Source organism: Mangifera indica, chromosome 2, assembly GCF_011075055.1.
Source record: "Mangifera indica cultivar Alphonso chromosome 2, CATAS_Mindica_2.1, whole genome shotgun sequence".
NCBI classification, from domain to species: domain Eukaryota; kingdom Viridiplantae; phylum Streptophyta; class Magnoliopsida; order Sapindales; family Anacardiaceae; genus Mangifera; species Mangifera indica.
Genome location: NC_058138.1, coordinates 226472 through 254084, shown reverse-complemented (window position 1 = coordinate 254084; position 27613 = coordinate 226472). Strand labels below are relative to the sequence as shown.

At 34.8% G+C, this 27613-nt stretch overlaps 2 protein-coding genes and 1 pseudogene across 4 annotated transcripts; 2 read left to right on the top strand and 1 right to left on the bottom strand.

Annotated features, from left to right (window-relative positions):
- The first annotated feature begins 525 nt into the window (after window positions 1–525).
- LOC123196930 (flap endonuclease 1) lies at window positions 526–5823 on the top strand. 3 transcript variants are annotated; one of them, XM_044611093.1, is made up of 18 exons: window positions 526–661; window positions 766–882; window positions 1041–1099; window positions 1224–1283; window positions 1416–1469; window positions 1566–1614; window positions 2034–2081; window positions 2181–2246; window positions 2430–2480; window positions 2726–2845; window positions 2921–3005; window positions 3108–3189; window positions 3864–3978; window positions 4075–4131; window positions 4244–4290; window positions 4371–4425; window positions 4753–4927; window positions 5508–5823. In XM_044611093.1, the coding sequence occupies exons 1-17, from the start codon at window positions 650–652 to the stop codon at window positions 4924–4926; spliced, it is 1251 nt and encodes a 416-aa protein (XP_044467028.1). In that variant the 5' UTR covers window positions 526–649; the 3' UTR covers window position 4927; window positions 5508–5823. The 3 variants fall into 3 exon arrangements, with proteins under 3 accessions (XP_044467028.1, XP_044467018.1, XP_044467035.1); XM_044611083.1 differs by having other exon boundaries at window positions 4753–4932; XM_044611100.1 differs by lacking the exon at window positions 4753–4927.
- A 659-nt stretch (window positions 5824–6482) lies between these two features.
- LOC123199219 (pentatricopeptide repeat-containing protein At3g56550) lies at window positions 6483–8883 on the top strand. The gene has a single exon (XM_044614151.1). It carries the CDS (start codon window positions 6775–6777, stop codon window positions 8515–8517), a length of 1743 nt encoding a protein of 580 aa, XP_044470086.1. The 5' UTR covers window positions 6483–6774; the 3' UTR covers window positions 8518–8883.
- Window positions 8884–8897: 14 nt separating this feature from the next.
- LOC123199182 lies at window positions 8898–26629 on the bottom strand (annotated as a pseudogene).
- Window positions 26630–27613: the final 984 nt, after the last annotated feature.

The following is a 27613-nucleotide window of genomic DNA, read 5'->3' as shown; positions in this document are numbered from 1 at the left end:
CAGACCCATGACTGTTGTCGCAAAGCCCACAGGCCGCGCCGAATCAAAAGGATGCGGCCGGGCCGAATTTAGCACTCACACGAGTAACAAAGCAGATAATGTGTACAATAACAATTTTGGTTTCAATTTTTTAAGATTATTTTAATAATTTATTTTTTATTTTTTTATTTGATTTATCAATAATAAAAGATTACAATAATATTTTATTATTAATATTAATATGATAGATAATATAAGTGATAATTAAATTACCGCTTTCATTTTAAATATTTAAAGATTATCAAGATACTCTTAATTTTATTATAATTATATTATTATTTATTAATTTTTTTAGGTAAAAATAAATTTATTTTTAATTAATATGATAAATAATATAAATAATATTTAAATAAAATAATTTATTAGTAATCTTTCATTATTTTTAATTAAATATAATAATTATTTATATTTTTTAAATTTTATCAAATATAAAAATAATTTATACTCAACAATCTTTTAAATAATCTATGGAGATCTTTTTATTTTGATAATACATTACCAAACCAAAGCCCATACTGAAAGCGGGAAAGCTAAAGATAAACAGAGTATCTTTCTCTTCTTCTTAAAATAAACCGCCAAATTGAAGCAGTTTTTTGGTTGAATTAATCAGATGGGTATCAAGGTTTGTTGAGTTTCAGTTGAAATTTCGTCCCTTTATATCGCCATTCTTCGAGTAACTTACTATGATTTGAGGTTTATTGTTTTGTTTTGTGTTGTGTGTTTTAGGGTTTAACAAAACTTTTGGCTGACAATGCACCAAAAGCCATGAAAGAACAGAAATTTGAGAGTTATTTTGGTCGCAAGATTGCCATTGATGCCAGCATGAGCATCTACCAGTTCCTTGTTCGTACTTTTCTGTCTTTCTTTTTTAGAACTTTGATAAACCCTAGTTATTTTAAAAACCAAAACTTTTTTTTTTGGAAAAAGAAACCCAATTTTATGTATTGGAGCTAAATTTCCGCATGGGTTTGTTTGCATGTGCTTGTTTGAACAATGTGCAGATTGTGGTGGGGAGAACTGGGACTGAAACGTTAACTAATGAGGCTGGTGAAGTTACTAGGTAACTATTAGAAAATCTGCAACTATTTAATTTGAGTGCTAGCTGTAGTTACTTGTTTTTAATTGTTAAGTTTTTTCATTAGGTTTAACTATTAACATTGAGTTTCGTTGGGTTTTGTTTGTAGTCACTTACAAGGCATGTTTACTCGTACAATTAGGCTTCTTGAAGCTGGAATGAAGCCAGTGTAATGTGTTTCTTGCCTCTGTTATTTTCTCTTTCAAATATAAATCTTGCAGATAATAATGTATCTTATGTTCTGTGAATGTTATTCGGTAATGTTTGTTCTCTGGCTAATCTATTTATGTTATGTAATCAGCTATGTTTTCGATGGTAAGCCTCCAGATTTGAAAAAACAAGAGCTGGCAAAGCGGTACAACCTTGTTATTTTTTGGCTACAATATGTTAGAATTTTTCAAGGTTATGTATCATCATTGATGTTACTTATCATACTGTGCTTGTGATGCAGTTACACAAAGAGGGCAGATGCTACTGAGGATTTGGCTGAAGCTGTGGAGGTATACGAATATTCTGTTCTGATCATCATGTGATTGTTTTGTTGGTTATTTTTCTATCTTTCATTTCATTAATTGGAAAAAAAAAAATGATCACACTCTATGATTTCTGGAAACAACTTGTGTGCATTGTTTTAATACAGAGATGAGGTCCCCAATATGAAGCCACAAGGGAATGGCTATAAAAGTTAGAGCATTTATAATGAAAAACATATATGCTGTCATAAGAAAGTTTGTGTAGCACCCTCAATATCTTATACGTGTTTTAGGAAAATGAATATATGTTCCCTTATAAGTGTCTGTAGGAGTTTTGACATAGGTGTTCATGAGTTTTGTTCTTGAAAGTGCTGTATATGCCAAAATTTTGATCTAAGTATCCTACAACTCATAAATTATACAACTGCCATGTTCCTTCATTGCAGGCTGGCAATAAAGAAGACATTGAAAAATTCAGTAAACGGACAGTGAAGGTGTGTAATCTGTTATATCAGAAATGCAATAAGTCTGGATAGAAAGGAATTTGTTCGCTTGAGCTAGATTTTGAGGCCATATGCTCTCTATTATTGCAGGTGACAAAGCAGCACAATGAAGACTGCAAAAGACTTCTAAGACTAATGGGAGTGCCTGTAGTTGAGGTGAGTTTAGATATGTAATTTGTTGCTTAAGGGAGTCTGTCATGTATGAGAAGATGTATTTATTCTTCCACTTTATTGATATCTCTTTTCTTGATTTATTTATGAATAACTAGATTTTGCCAATTATGAAATAAAAAAGGTTTTGATCTTGGGACTTCTGCTTTTTTTTTTTTTTTTTGGTAGGCTCCTTCTGAAGCAGAGGCCCAATGTGCTGCACTTTGTAAATCGGACAAGGCATGCGTCTCACTTTTGAAAACTAGTCATTCTGTTTGGATCTGTGAGCATAATTCATTGAAATGAAATGGTTTTATTAAGCTTTCCACAACATGTAAAATGTGTGTAATTTACTCTCTATATCATTTTACAGTATATCAGTTTCTCATTCATACAAGATCACTCTGTAAAAATCTTTGAATGACAGCATTGTCATCCTTAGTAGATATTGTTAATTATTTGATCTAAACTCTGGTATATGTCAGGTTTATGCAGTCGCTTCTGAAGATATGGATTCCCTAACCTTTGGTGCTCCTAGATTTCTTCGACATTTAATGGATCCTAGCTCAAGAAAAGTCCCTGTCATGGAGTTTGAAGTGGCAAAGGTTCATTGAACATTGAACACTGGATGTGGCTACTTGAGTGATTACTTAACTGTTCTAATGATTAAATTGTTTCAGATTTTGGAGGAACTGAATCTTACCATGGAGCAATTTATTGACTTGTGTATCCTTTCTGGTTGTGATTATTGTGATAGCATTCGAGGTACTTGGGATTTAAAGTGCAGTTTGTTTTTTGCGACAATTATTGGTTAAAGGTTCAATAGTTCAATCTTATATTTTTTGGCATAATAAATATGTACTACAGGTATTGGCGGACAGACTGCTCTAAAGCTCATCCGTCAACATGGCTCGATAGAGAAAATACTGGAGAATATAAATAAAGATAGGTAAGTACTTCTTTGAGCTTGAAAGTAGTGACAAGAATTCTTTTCCTTTTCTTCAGAAAGTGTGTAATGGTGTTTTAATGCATGATCACATTGTTCCAAGTTAATAAGTTGGAACTTTGATTGTTTTACCTTGCTGATCATATTCTCAGAAAAGGTGAAAGATGCGGTAGTGTTGTCAGAGAACTCATTCTTTCTCATTCATGTTAGATTATCATTCAGATTATGAGACTGGATCACTTTGGTCCTTTGCAAGCCAAGTGATTAGTTTGAAATTAGTTTCCATGAATTCTTCCATTGCTGTCATTTTTGTGTAATTTCCGATTGAGGGGAATTATATGATATGGTCTTGATTAGTAAACATTATTTCTTCAATATCTTGTGTATACTTTCTCTAACCTTTCCAACTTTAAGGCTGTACTTTTGTGAGTTGTCCATGTTTTCTTAAACTGTATATTCTTCTTTTCTCACATTACTAGTACCAATTTTAATTTCTTATTTGAAAAAATAATAATAATCTTAAAAGAAAAAGAAGATACTATTTAGTGTAATAGTAGATTGTTAACTCTTAAGGAGATTTAAGTTTCTAGAGTATGCAGATTAATCAGTCTGTATATATACTCATTTGTTTGAGCGGTGAACAACTTTTGTGACATTTATATTATTATTTTCTCTAGATACCAAATACCAGAAGATTGGCCATATCAAGAGGCTCGACGGTTGTTTAAGGAACCAGAAGTCTTCACTAATGAAGAGCAACTTGATCTTAAGTGGACTCCTCCAGATGAAGAGGTGAATGATGGCATAACTTGGAATATATATGTTGAATTACGCATGCTTTCTGACTTTTTAGAATATTAAATTTCCTTTGTATTTTCTATTTCTCAGGGATTGATTACCTTTCTGGTGAGTGAAAATGGGTTCAACAGTGATAGAGTGACAAAGGTGTGTTATGGCAAAGTTCTAACCTACACTTTCCATGAAGTTATATATATTTAGCATGCCAAGAAATAATATGTACCGTCGATTCGTGTTTTATTTCTTTTATGTCTATTAGGCCATAGAAAAAATCAAGGCAGCCAAGAACAAGTCATCACAGGGCCGGTAAATAATGCTTCAATAAATTATATTGAAATAACGGTTTCTCTTTGGCTGACTATTCGAGTTTTGTTTTTATTTTACAGGCTGGAATCATTTTTTAAACCAGTTGCTAACACATCTGTGCCCATTAAACGGAAGGTATGCTTCATTCGCATTAAGAACTGACTGCTGATTTTTTTTTTCTTCTGGTGTAATGCATTGTGGATTAATTGAAGATAAACTTGTAATGCTTCAAATAAATTAGTTGTGTGCTAATCTTAATCATTTACTGTATTTTTTTGTCCACTGCCTTTTGATTTGAATTCTCATGCAAATAAATACCTATATGTATAAGATGTCCTTTTCTCTTTATTGATGACAAAACGGTAGAAAGATTACTGTTTTCCCAAGCTTGTTCTTCGCTGATAGGTAGTCTGTATGTAGACCTTATTTGGTTCCATAATTTCTTGGTACCCTGAATCACAGGAACCAAAATGTGCGCTTCAATCCCCAAAACCAGCATTGAAGCCTAGGATGTTCTCTCTGCAAGTTTGTAATTCCTCCATACCCAAGTCCATTGGTAGGCTAAGGCTGCCAACTGTGGCTTTGGGCTCAAAGCACTTTCCTCCATTATCCAGAGGTGTATGCTTTGGTGCATGAAGTTGGGTGAACCTCCTGATCTTTTTGCACTCTTTCTTTCTTACCCTTAATTCATTGAGCAAAGTCAAGAGTTATTTTATAATTGCTTGGGTATAATGGGAAAACTAAATCATATATGCTGCTCTTTTATTAAGGTGTAACAATTATTTTAGTGATATATCATTTGAAAGAGCAGCTGCAAGATGTCTTTTCTTCTTTTCAGTTTAATTTAACCCTTGTTTTCGTAACAAGTAACCAGTGCTTGATATCCTAGATCTGAAGTAGTGAATTGATTGAGTATAACAAAATGAGTAAATATGGTTATTAGTGATATTTTATTCTTAAGGCCTTAATGCACAGAAGTTAATCTTGATGTCCCATAATTGGTTATGGTAATCAACTCCATAATGTGACCATCATGTAATCAATAATCAAGTGAAGAAGGTGAGAGTGGGTTTTCAAAAGTACGTGATATAAATCCAAGCAAAGCTGAACTTAGTGTTGTGATCATTGTTATTTTGTGTTCAAGCTTGGATATTGATTACCTTGCTGAGAAGCAGTTTTTCTCATTCATATTGTTTGTTTTCTAAACTTGACGGCAGGAAACACCGGGGAATGCTCTGAAAGAATCAGCTAACAAAAAGTCTAAGGCTGGTGGGGGTGGTAGGAAGAAGAAATAGTTTATTTTTACTTTTAACTTAAATGTTGATAGCAGGAGCTACACACATTGGTTTCTCGCAGTTATGCTAGAGGAGAAAAATTTGAGTCAGATGTATTGGCTTTGTGTTCTCTAGAGTTGATACATTCCAAGGCTGACTTGAGGATGTTATATATGGATGTCATCTGAATACCTATGTTGTTTCTGTTATCTTATTGAAATGTCTGCCTTTGGTAATTAATATGAAATTTGCTTGATTATTTGCTCTGAGTTCCGGATACAACGTGAAGGATAACCAGTGTTGCAGTTATTGATTTACTGCATGTGTCTATTAAGGTGATAACAATTCATTGTATCGTATAAGACAAAGCATGGTTTTAAAACTTGGATTGGACTAGTTAGTTCAACTGGTTCGGTTGAAACCTGGAGGTAGCAGTGGTTTGAAGTAAAGGAAAAATTGTTTTGACCTTTGGTTCAATTGCAGCTCAAAGGACATCGCATAGGAATGAGTGGTCAAAAGTGAGAACGACGCAATGCTGACTGGAAATGATGAGAATGGTGTAACATGGAGTTTTTGGAGGTGAGAATGGCTCGACATAGAGCTGCTGGAGTCAAAATCACCATAGAATTGAGTTGTTGGAAATAGGATCGTCGCAGGAAGCTATCAGCGAAGAGATTGTTGTTGGTGAGAATTGTGGTCAGCGTTTGGTGTGGTTAACATGCAGCTCCCTTCCCTGTTGAGACTTCTCACATTTCTTTTATACCCTTGGCACTTAAGAATTTGGTTCTTGCATAAAATTAAAATGATATCACTGGCAAGCATATAACGTTTGACCTCAAAATAAAACAAGAGAAGATAGTTATCTCTAAACAGTCTATCAATTTCATTGCCGATTCAATCAGTCAGGCCCTCCACCAGATCAATACTCGAACCATGAGCATTTTTCTTAAAACAAAAGTTAGAAGGTTTAAACTTAAGCTCTGTAATCCTAGAATCAACTACTTATTGTCAGTTTCTAAAGTAGGATAGAGATGTAGATATAGAACATATACTGGATTTGCAACATACATTCTGTTGAAGGCAGAAAAACTGAAAATGATATAAGGTTCAAGTCTAAATAGAAATAAATTCCCACCAAATCACAGGCTTATATAAGCCTAATCTCATTCACTCAACAGATGAATTAGTTGTTTATACATGTGAGATTAAAATGTCAAAACCCAATACAATTTTAACTCTGTTACAAGGTTGCAACAGCCTTCAAAGGCTTAAAAGAATCCATACACACGTCATCGTTAACGGTCTTCAACACCATCCCGCCATTTCCAACAAACTTCTCAACTTTTGTGCTGTCTCAGTTTCAGGCTCCCTTTCCTATGCTCAACTGCTCTTCAACCAAATCCAAAACCCACAAACTGAAGCTTGGAATTCAGTCATTAGAGGATTTGCTCAGAGCCCTTCGCCTCTGCAAGCCATTTTGTATTACAATTACATGCTTTTGGTGTCTCTTTCCCGCCCTGATACCTTCACTTTCTCCTTCACGCTTAAGGCCTGTGAGCAAGTTAAGGCGCTAAATAAGTGTCTAGAGCTTCATGGGTCCGTAATAAGATGTGGGTTTGAGACATGTGTTGTTGTCTGTACCGGTCTTATGAGGTGTTATGCTGCTAACGGATTGATTGAAACTGCAGGGTTGGTTTTTGATAAAATGTCTGAAAGAGATTTGGTTTCCTGGAATTGCATGATTTCTTGCTATTCTCAAGGGGGTATTCATGTTGAAGCTTTGAGGATTTATGAGAGAATGAGAAATGAGAATGTGGGTCTTGATGGTTTCACACTTGTGGGCTTGCTTTCTTCTTGTGCTGATGTGGGTGCGTTTAACATGGGAGTTTGTTTGCATAGAATTGCTTCTGAGATGGGGGTTCTGGGGAATGTTTTTGTTGGGAATGCTCTTATTGATATGTACGCGAAATGTGGGGATTTGGATTGTGCTCTACGTGTGTTTAATGGGATGAAGAAGAGGGATGTGCTTACTTGGAACTCAATCATTGTTGGGTATGGTGTGAACGGTCGTGGTGATGCAGCTATTGCTTTCTTTAGGGAGATGTTAATGGCAGGATTTCAGCCTAATTCCGTTACATTTCTTGGCTTGTTGTGTGGTTGTAGTCACCAAGGTTTGGTTGAAGAGGGTGTTGAGTTTTTTCACATGATGATCTCCAAATTCAATTTGAAGCCTGGAATTAAGCACTATGGATGCTTGGTGGATCTGTATGGACGAGCGGGGATGCTTGAAAAGGCACTTGAAGTTATTAGTAGTTCTTGTTTTAACAATGATCCAGTCTTGTGGCGAACCTTGCTTGGCTCTTGCAGGATACATAAAAATGTCAAAATGGGGGAAATTGCAATGAGGAATCTGGTTCAGCTTAGGGCATCAAGCGCGGGGGATTATGTGCTCCTTGCCACAGTATATGCTGCTTCCAAAGATACTGAAGGAGTTGCATCCATGAGGAAATTAATAAAAAGTCAGGGCATCAAGACCGCACCTGGTTGGAGCTGGATTGAAGTTGGTGACAAAGTGCATAGATTTGTTGTGGATGATAAGTCTCATCCAGATAAAGAAATGATTTATCTAAAATTAAAGGAAGTAATCCATCGAGCTCGCTCTGCTGGTTATGTGGAAGAGGAATCTCCTTTTGCCTTATCTGGACCCTCCTCTGAAGATTGTTTGGAAACACCAAGTGCATTTCACAGTGAGAGACTAGCCATTGCTTTCGGATTAGCAAGCACTCTAGAAGGGACAGATCTCCGAATAGTAAAGAATCTGAGAGTATGTAGAGATTGCCATTCATTTACAAAGTTTGTATCAAAAGCATTCAAGCGGCGTATAATTGTTAGAGATAGAGTTCGGTACCATCACTTCAGGTATGGGCTTTGTTCATGTGGAGACTATTGGTGAATAAAGAGCAGTGAGATCTCCCTTGGAAATTATCGTTAGTCAGGAACCGGATGGAGCCTCTGCATATGAACCTCAGGTCATTTAGTTCCTCGATTAAATTCCCTACTTGCCCTTGTTACAGCAACGGCTAAATTGGGAATAAAACGAAGGGATATTCTCCATGATTGCCTGATAGGCTGATACTATCAATGTGAATCTGTTAGTTCTACTCTAACACCAGCAATAATCTACACACAATATACATCATTTCCTGTGGTTGCATGGATTTTGAGCCTTTGTGAAAGGAGAAGTCTCAAATCATATTTTTGTCTTCTGGGTCAGGAACATAATAAAATTATATATTCAAAGAATTCGTATTTTCATGTCTTTCCTGATATTCAGAGAGAAACAGCTTATATTATTATGATGTTAGTAATAATTGATCCATTAGTACAAATTTCGAATCATAATTTCTGTATGACAGATTCAGGAAACAAATATGTTGTTGAATTCATTAATTGGCATTCAAAGGAGTATTTAATTTGCCCCTTTGAAAGTACAATTTTATGTAAAATGAAAGTTTGACCCAATTAGCCAATGAGAAATATGGTAGCCATGGGAAAATTGATTAGTAGATCCAAGTCCTCAAAATGGATGCCAGTGCAAATGTCAACCGAAATCTGGATTTCCATAACTTCACATTAGCAGTAACGAGCATTTGCCAGAGAAGGGAGCGTCAACCAGCCACTTCGTTTACTGCCGCCTTTGCTTGGCATCTTGGATGTGGAACATAAGCTACACAATAAGAAGATTTCATTTGAAAAGAAGTTAATGGTGATCATACCCCTTAAGGAACGAAAATTGGACCAGATTGGATTAACAGGTTGAACTGGTTTGACCAGGACCCGCAGGCCACTCCGATCAGGTTGAGCAATCTAATGGCTTTAGCCATTATTTTGCTTTGAACTGTGGTTCAGCCAGAAAAACCACGTCAGTTCACAGTTTAATCCCGGTTTTATCTCCTATTCACAGTCATGCTGACGTTTGCAACGCAGCTTTTGGAAATGCAAAACCGACACCACCGCACCAGTTATTTTATTTGTAAAATGTTACAAACATCATTTTATTTAAAGAATGTTGTAATTCCAGCTTGATTGCCAGTCCAATAAAGAATAACCTGGACGGGGCCTTTGATCAGGTCAGGACCCAATTTGGTAATTAAAATATTATATCTCAGTCCATTTACCTTTGTCGCAATGTTGAAGGTTATAAACATGCCACCCAATATAGGCAATCCTACAAGATGAATTATAGCATTAAATAATGCTAACTACATGGCCCAAAAGTATGAAAAACAGGGTACTAGGCATCAACTTGCCTTCTCTTGTAAGAAATTGAGACACCAACCAATTAGAGCCTGATGGTCCAATGACATACCCAATAAGGTTTGCAATCTGGAATCTCAGAGGATTGGAAGAAGAAAATGATAGCATGTAAGAAAATAAAGCATTAACAATAATCTTATGTACTTGAAGGAGAAAGTTATGAAGAGTACATCAAAATAAAATCTTAAATTTACTTTAATGCAGTCGATAACATACCATGAGACAAGTGATTGTGATGGCACCAGCAACTGCACTAAGTTCTCGGAAAATAAATTCTCCAAAATCACTCTCAGCCTGACAGCAATATATACTACAGACAATAAAACTTCAAATACTATGATTATTGTTGACTGCAAGGCATTAAAGAAAGCTGAAGCGTGAATTATACCACTGTTGTCATATCCTCAATAGCACCACATTTAGTGCACTGTCTGAGCCATTAGGGGAAGCAAAACTTGTTCCATTCATTCTTCTATGGTAACTGAACATCTTCAATATACCAAACTGCTTGTCTTATCCATAAGAACCAAAAATTCATACTCTAACCTAATTAGGAAAATACTTATTACTATTGTATTCATTAGATTATTAGAATTCAAAGCACTTAAAGAATATTTCCTCCAATCCATTAATTGTATTTGCACCATCTTTTATGTCAGCACAATCAAGCAATCCAGTGCTTGTTGAACTCTGAACCAAAGGTGCACTTTTTATCCTAACTCATATAACATTAAGAATTCAGGGAAAGATAGGGATCACCTGAAATATATTTGTTGTTGATTTCACAACCATTTCTGGAATAAAGAATAAGCAAGTTAACCATGTCCATGAAAGAAGCTTCCTTAAACAACAGAGAATAAGCTTTCAGGTAAGGGGTAAAACTGAACAAATTTTATTAGCAAATTGGTCCACAGAATGACAGATGAACAAAAGGAATTTGATGGAAAAAAGAATTACCACTCTAAATCATGCCATAAAACAACAAATGTGAAAATAGGCCAGACATTAAGAAGCTTTCTTCGAGAACCTCCAAGGGGAATATACATGTATCTAAGATTATAGTCATTCTCAATTATACATTTCAGTATCAACCAAAATGCTGGAGAAGACTGCATGAAGAGTTGAAAGATGTACCTCACAAGCCATTTATTGAAGGAAGCATGCCAGTTTTTCCAAAACGTTTCCACGTTGTGGCAATTATTAAGACATCTAGGCATACTCTCCCAAGTCTCAATGCCACATATCTACAATGACATATATGTAAAGAAATAAGCTATCTCCAGCTGTATACAATACCACAGATTAAAATTGAAAATCAGATATATCCGTTCCAATACTACCTAGGAAACAACTAAATTAAGGCAACAGTTCAAGAATAAATAACATAATGAGAAAAATACAAATTCAAACAAAATATACCAGCGACCAAAACCTAAAATAGGGCCAGATCAGAGAAAACTTTAACCACATGAAATTTAAGACCTATGATAGCATATGATAAAAGCATAAGATCAATGTATGACCATTCCATGAATTGAAGCTTACAATCTTACAAAATTCAAAATGGCAATACACTGATAATAGAGTACAAGTGAGCCTAAGCTTCACATCACTTTTAACCATAAATTGTGATGTTAAACAAATTTTATTCTCTCTCTCTTTTTATCTTGTTTTGCTTTCAAAATAATGCTTCTAATTTTACAGCAATAGAGAGAAAAAAAAAAAAAAGGAATTATGACCAACACTAGTTCAATTAGGTCGTTCACAAGGGTAATTAGTGAGATTATTGATGGTACGATGTATTTTATGAATTGTAGTGTTCATTTCTATAATAGAATTCCCTTGGAAGGTGAAAAGAGAGGATGATTGGCAAATAAAATTTCAGAACTTGTTTCAGCCACATAGCACATGAGCTCTGTTGCACTTCAATTAAATATCTGTAGGGAGTTTGATCTCTCGTCACAGCAGAAGTTAAGGCTCCTTTTGCAATGACTCTTATACAGTTAACATGCTAATGTAACTTCTTTGTATAGAAAAAATATCTTGTGTATCAGAAGAACATATTCTAGGATGATTCAAATTTAAATCTAAGATAATTATAATCTAATTGGAAAAGCATAAAACTATCAAAATCATGTCTTACCCCAAATCCAATGATGAACGCATCCAAAGGAGATGGTAGTTTCCAAATGCCACTAGTGTTGCAGAAATAAAATTAATTACTTGAAAACAAAATTGGATACAAATTCATCATTTCAAACTTACCTGATTGCAAAAGCATTATAATAAAATAGATGTGTCAGTAGTTCCATTAGAAAAAGACTAAAGACCCAGCGTAACCCATACCAAACCACATCTCTTCTTTTTGAGTTGTTGCTCTGAGGCACATCTAACCGTAGGAAGAAAACACAATGAGATTCCGTGAAAAAGTAACAAGATGGACAAAGTTTTTTGAGAAATATAATGAAAACATAGTATCAGGATGAGAGATAAAAATACAACTGGAACATTATCATTCAGTAAAAAAAAAAAAAAAGCAAGGAAGCCATAGTAACAGGATGAAAGTCATGGACCTGTGAAGCAAACGCATTGAAGCTTATAATAGGCCCAGCAATGTAAAGAGGGGCATATACCAAATAACAGAGGTATACACTAAAGGTGAAACTTTTAATGACGCTTCTCTCCTGTGAGTAAAAATAAATCACGAACATCAAAACCTATTAGTACAAAAGATAGCAGCAGCAAGCATGCAACAGGAACACTAATACCATGCCTTTGTCTATGTAGCTGCTCACTTGTAGAACTTCCATGCAACTTTTTCCCGATTTACAATTTTAGCAAAGTTGGACATGCTTCTACAGTTATTTGAGCAGTATGAAGAAATATCAGAAAAATTTTGCTTTTGATTGGGTAAAATATTTTTTTCCACAATTGTTTGAGTGTGGGCAAATATAAGCTTTCAAGAAATATCAATTCGTAGATGTAGGAACAGAAAATTTTCCACATCAATGTTCAACATAATTCAGGGAAATTATTTCTTAAGGAATAGGCATAGATTGTTGTTTCAATAAAGAAACTTCAAGGAAAATGAAAGTGTGCAAAATATGTCAAAGCAGAGTCACAAGTCAAGCACTAGTTCATTGCCAACAAATTTGCAATTTTGTTTTCCTAACAGGTATGGTAGCAAAACCCAAGTAGAGCGGAAATCAAACAGAAAGTAAACATCCCCACAAAACAAGAAAATGCATAAATCATCTGCAGTACCGGAGTCTCTGTGAAACAAATACCTTGTGGTTGAATCGAGAATCCTGATGGGCCAAATAGTAATCATATCCAAAGCTTATCATGCGCAGAATAACTGAAACAAATTAAACTAAATAAGAAACCTGGCAAGAAAGAACATCATTTTAACAAATTAAATATTGTATGTAGGATTACCAAACTATAATGCCGTTCTACAAGAATAACTTCTATCAAGAACTCAATGCTATATTTATTTTCTCCATATGAAGATTAACCAAACCCCTAACCTGGTGTGAGAGGCAATGAATAGCAAGGTCTCTCATAGAATCCCAAGTAACACTATCAGCTAAAGTAATAGAAGTAGTCTGTCCAACTATCATAGTTCTGTAATTGCCCATAACAATTTACGCGGCTAAAGAACTCTTCACATGAAAAAAAAATAACTGCAAAAAGGAAGACAAAAAAACAAACTGAATCAAGCACATACCAAAGTTAAAGCAAATATGCCACCTAAAGGTCCCTCGAAAGTTGTCCAAATATGACCATCGTTGCCTAAGCAGGACAGAAAACATAAACACAAAGGTTCATTCTGTAGGAAGTAAGATAATGTCTAGTGTTAACCAGGAAATGCAACTACTACATGAAAGAACAAACAATTACTAATGTGTTATACACAACGCACCCAAATAATGAGAATAAATATCCTTCATAAACACGATTAAATAGAAGGAAAAATACGTTGAAACCCCAAAGTAGAAATAGGAAGTAGTTTGTTCGTGCAAAAACCTGAAGAAAGACAAATATAGTTAAATATGTCAACAACAAGATTAACTTCTAAGGTAAATTACCTATTTCAAAAGACCGGATAATTGAGGGAGTGACAAACATACCTTGACCAGAAGAAAATTAAGGGAGACAATGGAGAGGATAAATATAACACTACAAGAAGATGAAAACAATTGTGTTACTGAAATCCTAAGATTAAACAAAATATAAAGAGTGTAACAAGAAGGGCATACCAAGCTCCATGCAGATAGAAGAGGTAAACTAAAGAAAGGAAAAGCCAGAGAATTGACATCCCTTTGGCTCTAAAATGAAAAACATCTCTGAGGGCATTGGCCAGTGTGGCAAAAACTCCAAAAACCATGGAAAGAATAGGTACATTAGAACGAAAGTTTCTTCATTGAGCATCAGAGCCATCCTAAAACAAAGTGGAAGAAAACGGTTAATAAACCTTAATCAAGTACAACCGATAGATGAAAATAGAATGGGATTTAAATATATTACAATGAGAAAATTAGAGAGCCAGCCGGGGCGTAAGGCGTATAGTTTTTATAGTGACCTGAGGCAGAGGGAGATAACAACGAATTGAGAATTGAGAATCGTTTATGGGTAGTTTAATTTATGAACATAGATAGAGAAATGAAATACCATTAGAGATTTGAAGAGAGCGACGAATAATGAAAACGTAGAAGACTACTACGTACGCTAAGAGAAGATAGAGTTCTCCTCTGATTGAACCATTATGTTTCTTCGTCTTCATCTTCGATTCAGTCATAATTGTGAATCAAACCCAGATGAGCTTTGAATAAGGGAAATTTTAAAAAACAGCTAAAATGCCCGAAATCACTATTTTCAAGCGAAAATGCCCAAAATTACTGTTTCAAAAAAAAAATGCCTATGACATTTTTTAAATACCGAAATTACCCTTCCTCTCATATTTATATAACTCTCCCACTCACTATAAGGGTTTTAATGAAATTTTAGATAAATATGGGGGGTTTTTGGATATTTTGCACTATAAAAGCATTTTAATATTTATTTATTTATTTAAAACTTTTTCTAAAATGACAAAATTACCCCTCCCTTCATTTATATAACTCTCCTCACTCACTATAGGGTTAAAATAATTTTAGATAAATATGAGGGGTTTTTAGATATTTTACATTATAAAGGCGTTTTTTCATATTTATTTATTTATTTCATTACTTTTTCTAAAATGTCAAAATTACCCTCCCCTCATCTATATAAACCCTCCTCACTTATTTTATTTCCACACACTTCTCATATCACTCAAACACTCACTCTCACTTTCATTTTTTTTTCAACATCAATTAGTAGGGATTCGTTCGAACGAAGGAAGTTCGTATTTTTGAATTCGATTTGAAAAAATACTATTCATCAAAAAAGGTATTTATGTCAATCTTATCTTAAAACTTTATTTTATTTGTTAACTCTAGTTTTTATGTCGCAATATGGGGGGTTAAATGCAATATTCGACAAGTATGGGGGTTAAAGTAATTTAGGATAAATATGAGAGGTTTTTGGATAGTTTACATTGTAAAAGCATTTTTTTATATTTATTTATTTATTTCATTACTTTTTCTAAAATATCAAAATTACCCTTCCCCTCATCTATATAAACCCTCCTCACTCATTTTATTTCCAGACACTTCTCATATCACTCAAACACTCACTCTCACTTTCATTTTTTTTTTCAACATCAATTAGTAGGGATTCGTTCGGACGAAGGAAGCTCGTATTTCTGAATTCAATTCGAAAAAATACTATTCATCAAAAAAGGTATTTATGTCAATCTTATCCTAAAACTTTATTTTATTTGTTAACTCTAGTTTTTACGTCGTAATATGGGGGTTAAATGTAATTTAGGATAATTATAGGGGTTTTTGGATATTTTATATTGTAAAGGCATTTTCATATTTATTTATTTATTTCATTACTTTTTCTAAAATGTCAAAATTACCCTTTCCCTCATCTATATAAACCCTCCTCACTCATTTTATTTCCACACACTTCTCATATCACTCAAACACTCACTCTCACTTTCATTTTTTTTTTCAACATCAATTAGTAGGGATTCGTTCGGATGAAGGAAGTTCGTATTTTTGAATTCGACTCGAAAAAATACTATTTATCAAAAAAGGTATTTATGCCAATCTTACCCTAAAACTTCATTTTATTTGTTAAGTCTAGTTTTTATGTCGTAATATGAGGGTTAAATGCAATGTTTGATAAGTATGAAGGGTTAAATGTAATTTAGGATAAATATAGAGGGTTTTTGGATATTTTACATTGTTATGGAGGTTTTAGATATTTTACAATATATACAAGATTTATATAACATGTTAAAAATATATAAGTATTGCTTTGATACAAGACAACATACAAGGGTGTCAAATGAAATGTTATTAAAATTAGGGCGTATTTTCATATTAAACATTGTAGGCGCATTATAATTAAAATTATAGGTTTTTTCGAGTTTCACCGCTTTAGGATATATCAATGCACATTTTTCTTATTTCTGAAGAATTTTTCGATTGTTGTCATTCTATGGTATTTCAACTTTTAGGATTCAAATTTCAGTTTTATTTTTTTGAATTTCACCGTTTTAGCATATATCAACTTGTATTTTTCAGTTTTTTTAGAATTGTTCGATTATTACCATTCTAGGGTATTTCAATTTTTAGAATTCGAATTTAAGCTCAGTTTTTTTTTGAATTTTATTGTTTTAGGATATATCCACTAGTATTTTTCAGATTTCTTCAGAAATTTTTTATTATTGACATTTTAAAGTATTTCAAAGTATAGAATTTGAATATTTATTTCAAAGTATAGATATTATAAAAACGTTTTAAATAGAACGTTACAAACAGATAGATGCATTTTGATATAAGATAACATACGAAAGTGTTATATAAATTGTTAAATAATTATAGGAGGATAAATAACATATTAGAAAAATATGAGGAGTTTTTTTAATTATTAATAATTGTACGACTGATTTACATAGTTATTATTGATTTTTTTTATACCTGAATAATTATCTTCAAAAACTTGTCATTGCAGGATTGATATTTAAAATGGAGGGTTATGCATCGGTTCGTTACCAGGGAGAATGGATTCAAGGTCGCAACAACACAATGAAATATGTTGGAGGAGCCAAACAATTGATTAAAATCCCTTATGGAACAACATTCGAGAGATTTATTGAGCTTTTGACGGAGTATTGCAGTATTGATCCAATAAAAAACTACATTCAAGTATCAATGAAGCCAAAAAAAATTGAGCTCGACTGTCCCATCCAGATCCAAAATGATGAAGATGTACAAGGTCTTCTTGATATGTCCCAGTACTTTCAGGAATGTATTCCTGTTTTTGTTACATATACCCCAATTGAAGGGCAGAAGGAAAAAGATGAAGATGAAGATGAAGATGAAGATGAAAAAAAAAGTAGTTGGGTAAAAAAAATACGATTTGAAAAAGTTGATTGATTTCAGTAATGACTCATTATATATTGCAAACTCATGGGCTCATGGAGAAAAAGATATAGTTCCCTATTGGGGTGACTTCGATGGAAATGATATGCCCGACATTCCTTCAGACGATGTAGAGCCTGAGTATATGGGATCAGTAACCGAGGGTATGGATAGTTTGCGGCTTGAAGATCCTACTTCAGGTGGTGGAAATTATTTTGGACCGTTTTTTGACAATGTCCCCATTGATTCATTTAGGTGGCTTCCTGATTTTCCTCCACAACCATCAGCATCATCAAGTGGTTCCAGATCAATCCGAGAGGAGAATGGAGTCAAGATTGGTGATATTTTTCACAGTAAAGTCCAATTGAAAAACGTCATGAGACAATTCGCCTTACTTAAAGGATTTCAATTTGGTGTCAAAAAGTCTGACAAGAAACGGTGGGAAATTGAGTGCAAGGCTAAAAATTGTAAGTGGTATATACATGCAACCAAGTCCACTGTCGGTGATGTGTGGGGGATCAACTCTATGAATCCTACCCACACATGTTCAGTTGATCAAATTATGCCACATCACAGACAAGCTGGGGCCCGAGCTTTAGGTCAATTAATGAGATCAAAGTTTGTGATGATTGATCGAATTTATCGGCCTTAAGAAATTATTGTGGACATCATCGATCGATATAAAATTGATATTTCTTACTCACAGGCTTGGCGGGCAAGAAATTGGGCTATCAATTCATTAAGGGGTTCACCAGAGGAATCTTTTATGCTGTTAACAGATTATTGTTACAATTTACAATGTACTAATTCGGGCACCGTTACTGCTATTGAAACAGATGATGAGCATCGATTTACAAATTTTTTCATGGCGTTAGGATGTTCCGTTCGTGCGTTTAGTCAATACCTTCGTCCCGTTATTTGCATTGACGCTGCTTTCCTTAAAGGTCGATATCTGAGGCATTTATTTATTGCGGTGGCTCTTGATGGTAATAATCAAATATACCCTATTGGTTTCGGTGTCGGCAAAAAAGAAGATCACGACACGTGGTGTTGGTTTCTTATGAGAATTAAAGAATGCATCCCTGACCTCTCTAAGCTTGCAATAATCTCCGATCGACATCATGCTATCTACTCGGCAATGGCTGAAGTCTTTCTAGATGTCCACCATGGATGTTGTTGTCATCACCTTTTGTGTAACATGTGGGCAAAGTATAAACGAGACTCAAAGGTATATTGTAAACAAGTAATTAAATTTATAACAGTTTATCATTTTCAAACATTTTGCTTACAATGAGTTTTCATATTTTTTACCCTCTTACAGGTCGCGGGTGCATATTGAAAAGCCGCTAAATCATACACAGAGTCTGAATTTGGTTCGATGATGCAATCCATTGACTCAATGAACCCCCAAGCTGGAGCTTATCTACGGGATGTCGGATTTGAGCGTTGGAGTAGAGCATACTTTCCAGGACACGATACAACATCATAACCACAAATATTGCTGAGTCATAAAACGCCCTTGTCAGACATGCACGGGGCTTACCTATAACCATGCTTTTGGAGTTTATTCGTGGTACCATGCAACGATGGTTTTACGAGAGGAGAACTCATGTAAGTAAGTATCAAATCGATATTAATTAAAAGTTGTCTCATGTACTTTTTTCCACTTTGTTAATCATATTACCAAATGTGTTCTTAATATTTGTTTGAAATTACAGATGAATGTCAAAAATTTCTCACCCCGTGGGCGGAAGATAAGATCAGTAATCGTCTATCAAAGTCTGCAAGTCTGGATGTTCGACCGATTATACCTACTCGGTATCAGGTTGTTGGAATTGGTGGATTCATGGGTATTGTGGACTTTGGTGACATGTCTTGCACGTGTAGAAAGTTTCAGCTTTCATGTATTCTGTGCAAGCATGCCATTGCCGTTGCACGACATATGAGACTGACGAATGTGCACGTATGAGTTCATCCATTCTTCCGCATCGATATTTACTGTGCAATATATCAGGAACTGATCAATCTTCTTGGAAATCAATGTGATTGGTTACACTCACCGGATGATAGGGTTATATTGCCCCCCGTCCTTGATAGTCGTCGTCCAGGTCGTCCATCCAATAGAAATCGATGTCCATCGCAAGGAGAAATTGTTACACCGAGGATTTGCAGTCATTACCATGAACCGGGGCATACATGAACCCAATGTAAATCTCCAGCACCGGTCCCGAGCTCCGCCCCCTAGCGTACACATATAAAAGGCAAAGGAACGAGATGTTGACATGCTTATACTCAATTTTGTTTGTTATATGATTCTTTATTGTTGTACTTCAGTTTTATGTAACCGATGTATTTTTATTATTGTTTCAAACGTGTAATTGTATTGTCATTTGATGTAATAAATTTAGTGTTTCGTATGAGTTATTTCAGTATTACTTTATTTTCTCTAATTGTTTCAAGTGTGTAAATGTTTGAGTAATCATACGTTTTTATTGTTTTTTCATGACAAGATTATTTAAAAAATGAAATCAAATACGATACACATCTATAGATAACCACAAATAAAGTATATCATACATATATGCACATACAATAAATATATACATCTAAACATACGAATAACGATAAATATACATCCGTGAGCTACTCGATACAATGAAAATACAACTGCGTTGCTAATCGTTAATGCATAGAGGTAGACGACTCTCCGGGAAAAACGTAGCTCCGTGCCAACGCCAAACATAAAGACGCCACAGTCACCGGAGCCCAACCCCTGCTGAGGGACATCCGACACTCGATGCAAAGTGAGGGGATCACGTCGTGGAGTCCTCCTAGAAGCTGTCCAAAAACTCGTGGCCTCTAATAACGCGGGAATAAAGGTCATGTACAGTTGCATGCGCTGCTCCAGAGTCCCTATATTCCCTGAATATGAAACATCTGAATCGTATACGTAATCGATCAATCACGAAAATCTATAACTCCGGCGACCTAATGTGCGTTCTCGAAGTTTATAGGGATGAAAACCTATAAACAGTGAGACATTTTAGTTATGTATCATTGTCGTTAACCAATTCAATGAATAGAAATATATATTAACTATACCTGATTGACCATCCCTCATGGTTTGTACAATAATCCCGGAGTGTACGCTGCATCAACCATCCTCGTGAAGAGCCCCAAAAACTCAAACTCGTCAATCGGTGTCGACTGCCAACTCTTCCAAACCATCTCAATATGGCCTCCAAAGAATGTGTGGGCAGTCGTCCAACGCTGTGAGATAGTCGACTGGTGATCATCCTGCTGCCGACGTAATAAAGCCAAAAAGGAGTCCACATGCTAAAATGGTTTAAACAAGTTCACGTGTTAGTTATTAATAAATATATCTAGCTTTTTATGAAATTATATAGTATAGACAACTCACATCGTCAGTCAGCCACTCGCGCAACTCTACAACAAGCCTCCAGAAGCTATCCTTCGACTTCGACCCAATGAAGTAGACATCATGTGAGTTGGAAGCCGCAGTGTTGGTGTACCACGTGAGGAAAGATTCCTCACGCTCAGAGGCAGAGGATGGAATGGTCGTAGGTTACTGTTTCGCCCTCCTTTTGAGTGGATTCGTATACGGGGTGCAAATCAGCGGACCCTTCTAGACGATCAGACCACGTGCTGTACGAATCATCTGCATGATCCCAAAAAAATAATTAATTCATCATTCATCCTACGTAACAATTAGCATTAATCGACTTATCTTACCTTCTCCAAGTATGCGGGAGGAGGTTTAGCTAGAGAATCTTGAATCACGGTCAAGTCCACCATGCGTGCTCCCTCGGCGGACTAGAAAATACAAATTTTAAACATCTCAATGACCAATATATACAACTATTTATATACTAAGTATGAGTGATATACCTCAATAGGGATGACCTCAAAATCGTCCTCTTGGAAGTTGTCCTCCTGTGAACTAATATCCACAATTTTTTTGGTCAAGCTCGGGATATCAATAAGTAACCATAATCACTCGTCCTGAAAAACAGTCAAAACATTATTAAATAAATAATATAATTGAAAAGACAGATCAATCAATGACAATTTCAAAATAAAGTTAACCTGAACTTTCGGAGAAGATGTTTAGGGAGAACCCTCAATCGATGCAATAGAAGGACTAATCGGTGCGTCCTCTAGGCCACTACCCTAAGATATTAGTAATAATAACTTAATTAGTGTTATATTATATATAACAGTACTATAATATACTAATGACATTTAACAATAAATATAAATTTGAAATATCATACGGACCTCGTGTGGGTGATGGGATGGTATTGCGGTATCAACGGGGGATGTCAGTGGGATATCTTTGTCCCTCTCCTGTGCGAATGTAATAATAGTTGTCAAAATAATAACACTGGAGACATTTTATATAAGTAATAAATTAAAAGTGGTTTTACAACCTGAGCGACAGAGGCTAGACATGTACGCGTGACGATGTCCTCCAAACGAGTCATACGATCCTCTAATCGAGTCATATGGGAAGAGACATCGTCAAATAATCGGGTCATCTGGGAAGAGATATCGTCGTAGAAACTCGATATCTCACGTAAAATCGTAGCACCCCAATGCGCTAATGTAGCATCTAATGTGAAAAAACTGGGTGATACGAATGGGGGACGCTGCTCGGTGGCATGATGGGTAGAATCGTCCTCCAGTCTAGGATGATCCTCCACTCTAGGGTGGTCCTCCACTGTAGGATGGTCTGTCTGTGGGCTCTAAACAATAGGGAAACATATCGGCTGATCTATAACAGGATGCTGAATAGGCTCCTCATGTGTCTCAGAAGTCTCGACAGGTACATCTGAAGGGCCTAAGGATGGAGAAACCCCGTCTCTAGTAGCAACTGGAACCGAAAAAGATGAGGAAGAATCAGCATCGGGTAAACCGATGTACTCACGAATCTCAGCGTACCACGGTAAACCCTCCTCGATCGCTGATGGCTCAAGAGGGAATGTGACATCCTCCTAATGATGAAGATATATAAGTCAAAATAATTGTAACATATAATGAATTAATCGACTTATTAATTAACTAGTACATACCAGATCACCAGTGAAAATACGCCCTATATGAGTCCAACTAGGGACGTCTCGCGTACGCCACCTCAACATCCGGGGGGACGAATAGAGATTGACAAGGTCAATCCAATCGTGTAACGTCTCTAGAGTCTCGTATATCCAAAACTGTAATATAATCATTTACGATGTAAATAAATCAATTTATATTTTTGTCAATTAATATATATAAATAATAATATAAAACTTACCAGAAATGCGAAAGGAAATCCGTAAAGGTTGTATTTACGGATTTCCTCCATTCGTCCGGAACAGACTCTCTCACTCGCCTGTGATATAGAATCGTATGTCATCTGTCATACAGTGACGCCCTAAGGGTAAGAATTAAACCCGTCCAAATGATCAACTAACTATAAGTACTCCGTGGACACCTTCTTTCGTCGATCATTGCCCAACAAAACCATGTGTAGAATATACAACAAGGCGAGCTTGACAGCATCAATATCGTCATCCCCCTATGGCCTCGACAAGAAAACATGCTCGATGTTGTGATACTACACCTTTGGACAACCGCGAAAGTACGTAGATCTGATCCTATATCCGGAGGAGCGAGGAATATATGAAGAAACATCAGTCCGGTGGCTAAATGAAAGCCTTGTCACCAACGCAAACTCAAAGGGGCTAAACCTCACATCAACCCTGCTAATCCTAAACCAAAACTCGTCTCCGGCAAAGGGTGGTTGTAACTGGCGGAGTAAAAATACATGAACCAATATCCCGCAGAATTTGGTTTCGGGTAAACGAAGGAAGGACCCGAAACATGTCATCTCAAATAGTCGCAGTTGACGAGGGGTTAATGTAGAAGAAATCCGGGATAATGCAGTACGTTGTACACGAGATATCGCATCTGTCCGAAAGTGTCTGGACTCATCGGGAATGCGCAGCTCGCTGTCAATCCGTCTTCTTTTGTAAAAAATATCCTATAACAATCACGTAAAATTTGTTAGACATTCATAAAAATAAATATGTAAACAAATGTATTAGTGAAAAAAACATAAAAAGATGAGAAATTTCAAATAATCAAAAAGGAAATGACAAAACTTAACAAATAAGAATTGAAATTCGAGTTTTGTATGTTCAACTTCTGTAGAATGTTAACAATCGAAAAAGTTATCTTGAAATGACGAAAAATAGGAAAAACGAAACTGAAATTCAAATTTTATAGAATGAAATACCTTAAAGTGACGATAATCGGAAAATGGTTTGGAAATCTTGAAAATACGAATCGATATATCTTAAAATGGTTAAATTTGAAAAAACGAAATTGAAATTCGAATTCTATCGTTGAAATACCTTAAAGTGACGATAATCAAAAAATGGTTCAAAAATCTTGAAAATACGAATCGATATATCATAAAATGGTGAAATTTGAAAAAACAGAACTGAAATTCGAATTCTATACGTTGAAATACCTGAAAGTGACGATAATCAAAAAATCATTTGGGAATCTTGAAAATACGAATCAATATATCCTAAAATGGTTAAATTCAAAAAAACAGAACTGAAATTCGATTTCTATATGTTGAAATACCTTAAAGTGACAATAATCAGAAAATGGTTCAGAAATCTTGAAAATACAAATCGATATATCCTAAAATAGTGAAATTCGAAAAAACGAAACTGAAATTCGAATTCTATACGTTGAAATACCTTAAAGTGATGATAATCGAAAAATCGTTCAGAAATCTTGAAAATACGAATCGCTATATCCTAAAATAGTGAAATTCGAAAAAACGAAACTAAAATTCGAATTCTATACGTTGAAATACCTTAAAGTGACGATAATCGGAAAATGGTTCGAAAATCTTGAAAATACGAATCGATATATCATAAAATGGTGAAATTCAAAAAACAGAACTGAAATTCGAATTCTATACGTTGAAATACCTTAAAGTGATGATAATCAGAAAATTGTTCGGGAATCTTGAAAATACGAATCGATATATCCTAAAATGGTTAAATTCGAAAAAACAGAACTGAAATTCGAATTCTATATGTTGAAATACCTTAAAGTGACGATAATCAGAAAATGGTTCGGAAATCTTGAAAATACAAATCGATATATCCTAAAATGGTGAAATTAGAAAAAACGGAACTGAAATTCGAATTCTATACGTTGAAATACCTTAAAGTGACAATAATCGGAAAATCGTTCAGAGATCTTGAAAATACGAATCGATATATCCTAAAATGGTGAAATTAGAAAAAACAGGACTGAAATTCGAATTCTATACGTTGAAATACCTTAAAGTGACGATAATCAAAAAATGGTTCAGAAATCTTGAAAATACAAATCGATATATCCTAAAATGGTGAAATTTGAAAAAACGGAACTGAAATTCGAATTCTATACGTTGAAATACCTTATAGTAACGATAATCGAAAAATCGTTCGAAAATCTTGAAAATACGAATCGATATATCCTAAAATGGTGAAATTAGAAAAAACGGAACTGAAATTCGAATTCTATACGTTGAAATACCTTAAAGTGACGATAATCGGAAAATCGTTCAGAGATCTTGAAAATACGAATCGATATATCCTAAAATGGTGAAATTAGAAAAAACGGGACTGAAATTCGAATTTTATACGTTGAAATACCTTAAAGTGACGATACTCAGGAAATCATTCAAAAATTGTGAAAATATGAATCGATATATCCTTAAATGGTGAAATTAGAAAAAACGGAACTGAAATTCGAATTCTATACGTTGAAATACCTTAAAGTGACGATAATTGAAAAATCGTTCGGAGATCTTGAAAATACGATTCGATATATCCTGAAATTGTGAAATTCAAAAAAACGGAGTTGAAATTCGAATCCTATACGTTGAAATACCTTAAAGTGACGATAATTGAAAAATCAAAATATTAAGTTGAAATAACGTCGTTACATCGTAAGTTGTGTCAAAAAGCACCAAAATTCGAAAACTCGAATTTAAAATTTGAAAAATACATATAAAAAAACCTAAAACAGAAAAAACGGATATAAAATTCGAAAACTACACGATCAGAAACCGTGGATAAGAAAATTCTCAATTTAACCCCTCATGAAAATTCTTTAATTAAAAAGGTCCAATGTTATATCAAAAATTTCCATAAAACTCCCTGTGTTGTAACGAATCTATCCGGCTCCCCAAGGTTTTAAAAAACCCACTTTAACCCCCAACTAGGACTTGCAAAAGATGTTGCCGTGGGAAAATTCGTCCTGCCGTGGGAAATTTCGTTCCCACGGCAGATTGCCGATCCATTCAGCAGCCAATTTCGACTAATTTTTGGTCGTTTCGACCTCCGATTTTTACATAAATCAAATCTACACATTGTATAACATAAAACCCCTTAATCAATTCAACAAAAACAACAAAAAATCCTAACATTTTAAGCAATATTCAAAGCGTAAACCCTAGAATTTCAAACCCAAAATTCTCAATCAAATCTCAATTATATCAGCAATAAATTGATCCAAACAAGATTACGGGAGATATACTAACCTTCTTTGTCATTTACGGTTGCTAGGAAGCTTCAAAATCGACGGAAATGACCTTCGCCGTGGGATTGACGTGGGAGGAGGAAAACTTGTGGAATTTTCGTGGAAATGCACAGTGAAAACAGAACTTGCCGTGGGAAGAAATGAAATTTTGCTGTGTTTATAAAGGGGGTAGTTCGTAATTTCGCTTTTCCCATGACAATGTGCGAAATTTCAATAAAACCCGACGTGGGCTAAGGATTTCCCCGACACCCCAATGTGTTAAAAAAGCCAGTTTACCCCCCCCCCCCCCCCCCCCACCCAAACCCATTGTCCATTCAACTGTTAAAAAAGCCAGTTTCCCACGGCAGACTGCCGATCCATTCGGCAGCCAATTTCGGCCAATTTTTGGTCGTTTCGACCTCCGATTTTTACATAAATCAAATCTACACATTGTATAACATAAAACCCCTCAATCAATTCAACAAAAACAACCAAAAATTGAAACATTTTAAGCATTGTTCAAACCGTAAACCCTAAAATTTCAAACCCAAAATTCTCAATCAAATCTCAATAATATCAGCAATAACTTGATCCAAAAAATATTACGGGAGATATACTAACCTTATTTGCCATTTGCGGTTACCGGAACGAAAGAAAATCGGTGGAAATGACGTTCGGCGTGGGATTGTCGTGGGAGGTGAGAAGCTTTGGAATTTTCTCTCGCTTGTACAGTGAAAATTTGCTGACTTTATATATGGGGGCAGTTTCGTCATTTCACAAAACATGGGCATTTTTGCTTAAACCTAAATTTTTTGGGTAATTTCACTTTGACCCCTTTAATTTTGTCTATTTTTAATAATTTCCCTTTGAAATAATACGCATGATAACTGGACGAAATTCGTTGATCTTAAACAACTCTCATTACCGCGGCCATTGTTCTCAAGAACAGGCAAATTCGGAAATTCATGCAGAGAGAGACATTTTTAGGCTGCGAAGAGGATTTAAATGGACACTAATACCCTGACTATGTTAAAATGGATCCAACAATGGGTGTATGGTCAAACCCCCTTCGACTCAAATGAAAAATTCTTTTATTTGAATTTATTAAGTTAAAATTAAAGGTAATTTACGTTTAGTTTGAATAAAAAAAATAATTTAATTTACTCTAGTTAGAGTTTATAGCTCAAATTTATCACTTAGATTTGTGACTCATTTTATAAATCATTGACAAAACAATATGATTTTATTCAATAATAGGCAAAACAATGTAGTTTTGATAATTGTTTAAGATAATTTGAATCAAGTTAATAGTTAAGTTTAAATTTAAATTAAACCATCCCCTAACTTGCGAGTTAGACCGAGTCAAAATCTCTTTAACTCAAATTTAGTTTAGTTTTAAAAACGAGTTGACCATTTCAATTCAAATTTAAACTACACAAATTTAAGTCAAATCAAACTGAATTAATCCAACTTTTGAGATTGAGAAATCTTGATTCAGGTCCAACCTTATCTAATATATGTTAGTTAGAGTGTCAATAAGGACAATTTTACAAGTTTATAAAAGAGTTATCCTCAAATAAAACTAACGGGATTGGTATGTAATTAACATGTAAGTTC